The 8,428-nt window shown below is 53.7% G+C and overlaps 1 protein-coding gene across 1 annotated transcript in view; it reads right to left on the minus strand.

Moving 5' to 3' along the window:
* The window catches only part of CCL25 (C-C motif chemokine ligand 25), a 6,473-nt gene extending 2,015 nt beyond the window's left edge, over positions 1-4,458 (minus strand). The window contains exons 1-5 of the mRNA XM_006170211.3: positions 4,251-4,458; positions 3,779-3,880; positions 1,349-1,466; positions 1,139-1,254; positions 685-789 (exon numbers count right to left, since the gene is read on the minus strand). Of these exons, the coding sequence (XP_006170273.2) occupies positions 685-789; positions 1,139-1,254; positions 1,349-1,466; positions 3,779-3,880; positions 4,251-4,260 (451 nt within the window). The 5' untranslated portion in view covers positions 4,261-4,458. The remainder of the gene's footprint in view (positions 1-684; positions 790-1,138; positions 1,255-1,348; positions 1,467-3,778; positions 3,881-4,250) is intronic.
* Positions 4,459-8,428: the final 3,970 nt, after the last annotated feature.

Genomic DNA, 8,428 nt, shown 5'->3' on the forward strand with positions numbered 1-8,428 from the left:
GGGGATGGCCACACCACAATCCCTTCTCCTCTTGGGATCTTGGGCACGCACGCACACGCACCCGGTGTGAGTTTTAAGTCACCAGGTCCACGACTCAAACCATGGTCGACCTCATGGGAGTCCAGCGACATAGCCATTACGCTAACTGCTGGTCCCGAAACAATTCTTTAAAAAGAGTAATAGCAAATAAAATTAAATAAGTAAATAATTTTTTAAAAAGAAGACCCTATTTGGTAGGCTCTTTTTTCCTGTTTTCCTTTTCCTCTCTGTCTTTCTCTCATAGGAGAAATGAGTGAATAAAACGTGGAAAAGAAAAGTTGCCAGAATTGTACTGGAGGACACCCAGCTGGTCCCCATGCAAGAATTGCTTGGTGTGTGGAGACAATTCCCACGTGTAGAAGTGTGGCCAAAGTGTTGTGTCCGAGGTGTGCAGAGTAGTGTGGGTGCAGAGGGACAGAACAGGTGTTTTCACTTTTATTTTTTCTCACGGGGGTCCCCGCAACTCTTGGTCCACCTGTCTGGCATTTTCTAGGACCTTTCTGTATGAACCTGCAGGGCTGACTCCATACCCAGCCCTCCTTGTTCCCGGAGGTGAGCCCCCTGTGTCAGTCTGAGCTGATCATAAGCCCCCAAGCCTGCGCAAGGTGATGGGTAGAGCATGATCACGTGACCAAAAGTCCTTACCTGGATTAACTATCGGAAAGTGGGCTTTCTTCTTGCCGCTAATGAGATGGTTAGAATTGGACAAAAATTGCCCGGAGATTCCAGGTCTCCCCTTCCCAGAATGGTCTGTGGAGAAATGGAGAGAAAAAGAGATGAGAGCTCAGACACTGTTCTTCGAGCACCTGGATCCAGCCATGCCTGAAGCTGTCCATTGGTTAGTAGAGCTGATAAATTTCCATGGGTTTGTGTTTCCACCCCCAGTGATCCAAAGTGTCCTAAGATGACCGGACAACCACAAGGGTGGTCAGCTGGTCACTCACTCGGTCCCTCTTTTAATAGCAACTGGCTCTTTGGGGTAGAGGCAGCTGCCGGGATGCTGGGCTTTGAGTCCCTCCCTCGGGTACTAAGAAGCACAGGGGCTCAGGGGCAGGGGGGGTGGGGCCCCGAGACGCTGAGCTGGGCGAGTCTTGCCCACCTCGTAAGCACTTATGCAAGGACTTTCTCTGTGCATCCATACACTTCATTGCCTTCCTCACTAGCCTGTTCCGTGGGTCCCCACACAGCGGCTTGCGTCTTTGAGGGAAGAAGAACCTGTGGGTTCAGAGAGGGCACCTGGTTAGAGTGTAAGGGGCGGACAACACCGTCTGTGAGCGCCCCTCTGCCCAGCCCCCATCGCCCCACTCACATCACGGCGCGAAGATTGCAGCTTCCGCTCACCTCCTGGAGCTTATAATTCTGTGCGAACCGAAGCTTTTGCTGCAAGCCCTGCTTGTCGTAAGACAGACAGCAGTCTCCAAAGACACCTGCAAGCACACGGCCGCCCGCTCGTTCACGTCAGTGCCACGGGCACCGTGGGCACCCACTCGCACACGTGGGCCCAAAATCCCGAAAGGAGAAGGGAGGAGACGGGACTGCAGCATGGCCATCCCCCTGGGGAGTGATTGCTCTTTCTCTCTCTGTCTCTCACTGTCTCTCTCTGTCTCTAGGTGAGCACATGCACTCTCTAGCAAAAATCTCTCTTAAAGGAAAAAGGAAGCCTCAGGGAGCAGCAGGTGGCGTGGTGGTTAAGGTACTGGACACTCCCCCATGGCTAGCTATGGTTTGAGTCCTGGGCCTGGCGGCTTGCTTTCTCACTTTCTCTTTCTCTTTCTGGTCAAATTAAAATAAGTGAGTGAATAAATACAATTTTTTTTTTGTTTTAAAAAAAGGAAGCTTCTGAGGCCAGCAGGTGGCGTGGTGGTTAAGAGAGCACTGGTCTCCCACATGGCCGGCTGCAGTTCAAGTCCCAGACCTGGAGGCTTACTTTCTCACTTTTCTCTCTCTCTCTTTCTCTCCCATTCTATCCCTCTCTGGTCAAATTAAAAAAATAATAAATAAATAAAATAATTACTTTATTTATTTATTGTTATTATTTTTTGAGAGGTTTTTGTTATAGGGCATCTGCACTCACCAGAAAGACAGAGAGAGACAGAAAGACAGAAAGTGAGAAATCACCCCCCAGGGGGAATGGCCACACTGCAATCCCTTCTCCTCCAGTCTCCTCTCGGGATCTTGGGCACGCACGCACACGCGCCCGGTGTGAGTTTTAAGCCACCACGTCCGGAACTTGAACCATGAATGACCACGTGGTAGTCCAGTGACATAGCCATTACACAAACTGCTGGTCCCTATTTATTTGCTTTTGAGAGGGAGAGAGAAAGCCAGCTGCCAGGTCTGGGATTCTTAACCACCACGCCACCTGCTGGCCCCAATAAAATAATTCTTTAAAAAAAATAAAGAAAGGAAAAAGGAAGCCTCCAGAGCCCTTGATACAGAGATTGCTAGCAGATGCTAGCAGAGAGGGCCCTAGGGGCGCTGGGAGGGCGTGGCCCACCGTCACGCCAAGGCCACTTCTGTTCCCAGTCTGGGTCGGAGGGCAAGTGAGGCCGAACAAGGCAGGTGCAGCACCCTGGAGAGGGGAGTGGAGATGAGGGAGCAGAGGCCCTGGGGGTGCCCCAGAGGGCAGGGGGAGGCGCTGATGCCAGGAAGAGCTGGGGGGAAGAGCTGTGTACTGAACAGCTTGGCTCTTTATTGTGGGTCTATTTGAACATTTCTGAGCTCCCCCACCCAGACAGGCCTTCGAGGTCCTCTGCAATCTGTCGCTGCCTCCAGGAGCCATGTCTGCATCCTGGCAGGGCGACAGGGAGGGCTCGAGCCCTCCTGGCATCCCCACCCTGGGGACAAGGGGCAGAGGAGTCCGTTGGCTGCTGAGCCAGGCAGGTCGTTGCCCAGGCTGGGGGCCACCTCTTCCTCCATGATCAAAGGGCTGGGTTTGGGCCTGGCTCTGATAGTAGGACAGTGGAAGGGCAAAGGCTAAGTTCTAGAAGGGGAAGAGCCAGGGGCAGGGGCCGGGGCAGGCGGGGCAGGACGGTGGGGCCCCTGCTTGCTGGCTGCTGGGGTCCGTGGGCCTCCCCAGGGACTACATGGGTGTTGGCTGCAGCGTCCGGACTCCGAGAGGGACGCTGCATGCCAGAACTGTCCTTAGGCCACTGACATCCTCAAATGCCTGATCTGGGGTGCAGAGGGGAGGAAGTAAAGGGGCTCCCCATTAATAACAGTAACGGTTATTGTTGTTGCTGGGAGCTGAGCCAAGAGTTTTTGCAGGCCTCCGCTCATTGCATCTGGCATGGCAGATCCTGTCCTGCCGAGGAGGAAACTGAAGCTCATGAAGTATTCAGTAGCGATTCTAGGCCCGACTGCACGGGATGGCGTGAGGGGTTGGGGCCGTGCTGGAAGTCTATGCCTGTGGGTCTCCGGGCTCTGGTCTCCAATCCACCCAACTCTGAGGGCTGGACACTACCATGGGAACCACCCTCTGCTCCTCACCTCCCTAGGCCTTTCCCCGAGTCTGGCCAAGGAGACACCCCAGGGGCTCTGGAAGAAGTTTCTAGGGACCTTCCCTCTCATGCAGCCCCCTCCCACCAGGGGCTGCCCAAATGCTTGGACTTTCTGCATGCCAGGGGCAGCGGCCAGCGTGGGTGGGATGGAGGGAGGCGTCTGGAGCAGGAGTGGACTCATGGGGTGGGATGGGGAGACAGGGAGGGAAGATGGGAGAGGGAGGGTCCAGAAACAGTACCTTGGGCCCGGACATCGGGGCTCCAGGCCGCCAACAAGCAGCCCACCAAGCAGGCCAGGAGCCACAGGTTCATGGCGCAGGCCGGTCCTCCTCCCTGGATGCCTGGAGAGAGAAATGGGCCCCCGGGGAAGCGGGGGATGCAGTGAGGAGGATGGTGGTAGGCCCCCCTGGCCCTCGGAAGGGAGGCGATGCACAGGAGTTGGAGTGCGTTGGAGGGCCTGCTGTGGGCTCAGCTGGGGTGCACACCTCGCTCTTCCACCTGCAGAGCCAGCAGGCTGGGCTCCACCCTTTATAGGACACGGCTCCACCTGGTCACACCTGCTCCTCCCTCTCTCCTTCCTCCCCCCTACCTGCTCGCAGACACTCCAGGCTCCCCTCCCGGACCAAGCCCTGCCCTCCACCCACCCTTCAAGGGCTGGCTGTGTCCAGCCTAGCACCCCTGCCTAGTCCCTATTTCCTCTGGTCCCCTCACCTGCACACATCTGGGTGGACAAGCCTCAGGCCACGTAAAGCCCTGCACCCCTGTTTCTACGGGCCCCTGAATCCACCCTACTTTTCTCTCCTTCTGCACTGTGGGGTGACTTAGCACAGAAATGCCCTGGCTTGGAGTATAAGCGAACTCATAGAAACAGAAAGTATTAGGTTGTGGGGGAAGTCATGACTTTTTTTTTTTTTTTTTGGAGAGGTTTTTGCTATAGGGCGCGTGCGCTCGCCAGAAAGACAGGGAGAGACAGAAAGCGAGAAATCACTTCCCAGGGGGTATGAACTTGCCGCAATCCCGTCTCCTCCATTCTCCTCTCGGGATCTTAGGCACACACGCACATGCGCCTGGCTTGAGTTTAAGCCACCGGGTCCGGGACTCGAACCGTGGTCCAGCAACATAGCCATTACGCTAACTGCTGGTCCCAAATGTTGTATTTTTGTAAGAAAAGTCGAGAGCCAGCCCCCAGATCACTATGCCCGTGGGAAACAAAGCTAAATTCATCTACAGGGCACTTTCCCTGGGTCTCTGTGACCCACGACGAATAGGAGCGAGGGGCCGGGGGAGGTGGGGTTCACACGGGTGCCCTGTAGAGATCTCTCCGCTGATCGCTTAACGTTTTATCGCCCGTATCGGCGGTTACATCTAATCTCTCCGGATATTTAACGCATCCTGAACCCTGTCCCTTTCTCATCTCTCCTTCTCCGCTGAGGGCCCCTCAAGGCCGGGCCGAGAACCTGGGCGTGGGACTTAGCGGGAGCGTGGGCAGGTGCAGCGGGTCCTGCACCCCCCCTAGGCCCTAGCACCGCCCGGGTTCCTCTGTCTCTCGCTCTGGGTGGGTGAGGCTGGGCTAGGACGCGGCTGCGCGTGGCTGCGAGCGTGGGGACGCCGCAGGGCGGGTCAGGGCCAGCATCCCGGCTATGGCCCACTGCCCTCTACCTGCCAGCCGGCAGACTGGGACTTGCTGGCGGTCCCCAGATTTGTTGTGAGCCCGCCCCTTACGGCTTGTGTCACCTGCAGTCTTCAAGGGGAAGAGGGGGTCTGAGCGAGGGAGCCCCCGAGGGACCAGGACGCCGGGTGCACTGCAGTGTACGCGCTGCAGGCCGAAGTGGGTGTTCGCACTGGGGACCCAGGTGTCTGGGTGCGGGACGGGCGCTGGGGTGACAGGGACCAGAGTAGAGCTGGGAGTTCTGAGGGGTGCTCGGACTGAATTGGGGGTGTCTAGGTCTCGTCCATCCCTACATCTGCTGGGGAACAGTAAGACGAACCATAACCAGCAAGGACCTCTTCTCAGCAAGTGTGAAATGAGCGCAGCTGTGCAGGGGGAACCAAATCCCCACACCTGCTGGCTTCAGCGCCCCAGCTTTGAGGATGGGTGTATTTGGGTATGGGTGTGTTTGGGGGTGGTCTCCTGTAGCTCAGTCAAATTCAGAACTGGTCACACCCCAGATCCTGCAGAGCTGGGAGAGCAGGCAGTGTCTTACTTAATAAGGGGGGGTTCAAGTGGCATGGTGGCTAAGAGCGCTGGACTCCCACATGGTCGAACACGGTTCGAGTCCCGGATCTGGTGGCTTGCTTTCTCTCTTTCTCTCTCTTGTTCACTCTGTCTCTCTCTAGTCAAAATAAATAAATGAATAAAGTTAGATAAAAATTTAAAATATTAAAAAAATAAGTGTGGGGAGGGTCAGCTGCCGTGGCCAAGAAGTAGCGGGGGGTTCCTCTCAGAAGGGCTACTCCTCTCCGCCCCCTCCTCCAATGGAGGAGGGCACTTACAGTGAGGACACACAGATCAAAGATCCTCCAGGGCACTTGCTGTCACCAAATTGAACAGAAGAGATTAAGAGTCACAGAGGCCAAGTCAATCACTTTAAAAAAAATATTGTTGAAGAAAGGGGAGTGACCCTGTAACAGTGAATCACCGCAGAGCAAAGGCGTAGGGGACACCGGGGGAGCACTGCAGGCTGAAGTGGGGGTTCGCCAACAGTCCCTTTGGCATATGAGGCTTTAGGCGGTGCCCACGGTCTCCTGCAGCTTTGGGGTCTGCAGGTCCCTGCTCAGAACCTTAACCACCACTTTTAGTCCTCCCTTCTGTTTTCTAGCTTTCTATCTGGCTCATTGTCACGTAATCCCAGATGGAGAAGGCCAACGCCCCTCCACTTCCAGCATGAAGCAGTTATAGAAAAAGGACCATCCGCCTTCAACTCTCGGGTAATGAGGCAGGAAAAAAGCTAGACAAGGGAAGCGGGTAAGGAGGCTGGAGCAACTGCCTGCGTGGCTAGTTAGGAAGACCAATCAGGGCAGAAAACGCCCTGCTGGAGATAATACAGGTGGGAGATATTCAGTGGGGCGTGTCTAGCCAATAGCCAATGAGAGAAACCAGTGGGCTCAGCCACATTTAATATAGCCAATGAGGTAAATAAGTAGGTCCAGCTATATTTGATATAGCCAATGAGATTAATTGGTGGCCCAGCCTCTTTGATATAGCCAATGGGGTGAAAACAATTAGTGAGCTCAACCAATAAGCAACCACTTAAGGAATTTTTGAGCCCCAGGGACCGGGCTTGCCAGGGGCTCTGAAGCTACTGTTTCATTTTTGAGTTCTGACCTGTTCCTACATCTCAGAAGTGTACTTCCCCTTTTGCTTAATAAATTATCCTTCAGGATCAGCAGATGGCATAATGGTTACGTTGCTGGGCTCCCTCGTAGGCCATCGGGTTCGAGTCCTGGACCCTGTGGCTTAAAACTCACACCAGTTGCATTTGCGTGCATGCCCAAAATCCCGAGAGGAGAATGGAGGAGGGATTGTGGTATGGTCATCCCCGTGGGGGCTGATTTCTCATTTTCCGTCTCTCTGTCTCTCTGGTGAACGCACAAGCCCTATAGCAAAAATCTAAGACAAAAAAAATTTATTCTTTTCTTTCTGTATTGGTATGTTTCCTTCAATTATCCAAAACAACAAGAACCTGGAGAGTCATCCTGCAACATATATTGTGGTGAGCCAGCTGGAGGTAAGCCCCTAACTGGGGACCCCCTCCCCCATTTCTTAGCCTCTTTGTCATTTTCATCTTTACTTCCGTTGGGTCTCTCAGCCACAGCAGGCTCACCAAGGTGGGATTGACAGTTCTTGTTATGAACAATTCCCATCTAGGGCTGGGTACCCGTTAAAGGTCTACCGTTATGGCCTTAAGCCCTTAGTAGAGAGACTCTTCTCTCTCCTTTTCTCTCCTTCCCCTGCACTTGTTTGGGCATGAAGCAGGCTATTAGGGGATCATTAGAAAAATCATGTCTTCTGGGAAAAATGAGACAGGAAGAAAGCGAAGCCATGGAAGGTGGGTAAGGAGGTTGGAGCATCTCTTTGTAGCTCCTTGGTAAACCTGATCACAGGGCTGGCCGGTGGCGTGGTGGTGAAGGTGATGAACTCCTCCATGGCTGACTGCAGTTTGCGTCCTGGACCTGGTGGTTTGCTCTCTCCCTTTCTTTCTCTCTAGTCATATTAAAAAATAGTAATAGGGAACCAGCAGTTAGCATAATGGCTATGTCGCTAGACTCCCACGTAGTCGACCGCGGTTCGCGTCCCGGACCCGGTGGCTTAAAACTCACACTGGGCACATGTGCGTGCGTGCCCAAGATCCCGAGAGGAGAATGGAGGAGAAGGGATTGCGGCGTGGCCATCCCCCCTGGGGGGTGATTTCTCACTTTCTGTCTCTCTGTCTCTCTCTGTCTGTCTGGCGAGCGCACACGCCCTATAGCAAAAACCTCTCCAAAAAAAAGAAAAAAAAGTAATAATAAAAGTATTTTAAAAATTCTAAAATTTAAAAAAAGAAAGAAAAAAAATCAGGGCAGAAAATGCTCTACTGAAGCAGTGTAGGTGGGAGATTCTTGGTCGGAAGGACTGATAGCCAATTGAGATGAATCAGTGGGCCCAGCCATGTTTGATATACAGCCAATAGGAAAAAAGCAATTAGTGGGTTGAGTCAGTGAGCAACCAGTGAAGGAATGAGAAGCCCCATGGAAGGGGATAGCTGAGGCTCCTGGCCTGTTCCTACCTCTCAGGAGTGTACTTTCCCTTTTGCTTAAGAAATTGTCCTTTGATACCAGCAGATGGCGTAATCATTACACCACTGGACTCCCACGTAGATCGACCACAGATCAAATCCTGGACCCGGTGG

Source organism: Tupaia chinensis, unplaced genomic scaffold, assembly GCF_000334495.1.
Source record: "Tupaia chinensis unplaced genomic scaffold, TupChi_1.0 Scaffold148210_1, whole genome shotgun sequence".
Taxonomy (NCBI): Eukaryota; Metazoa; Chordata; class Mammalia; order Scandentia; family Tupaiidae; genus Tupaia; species Tupaia belangeri.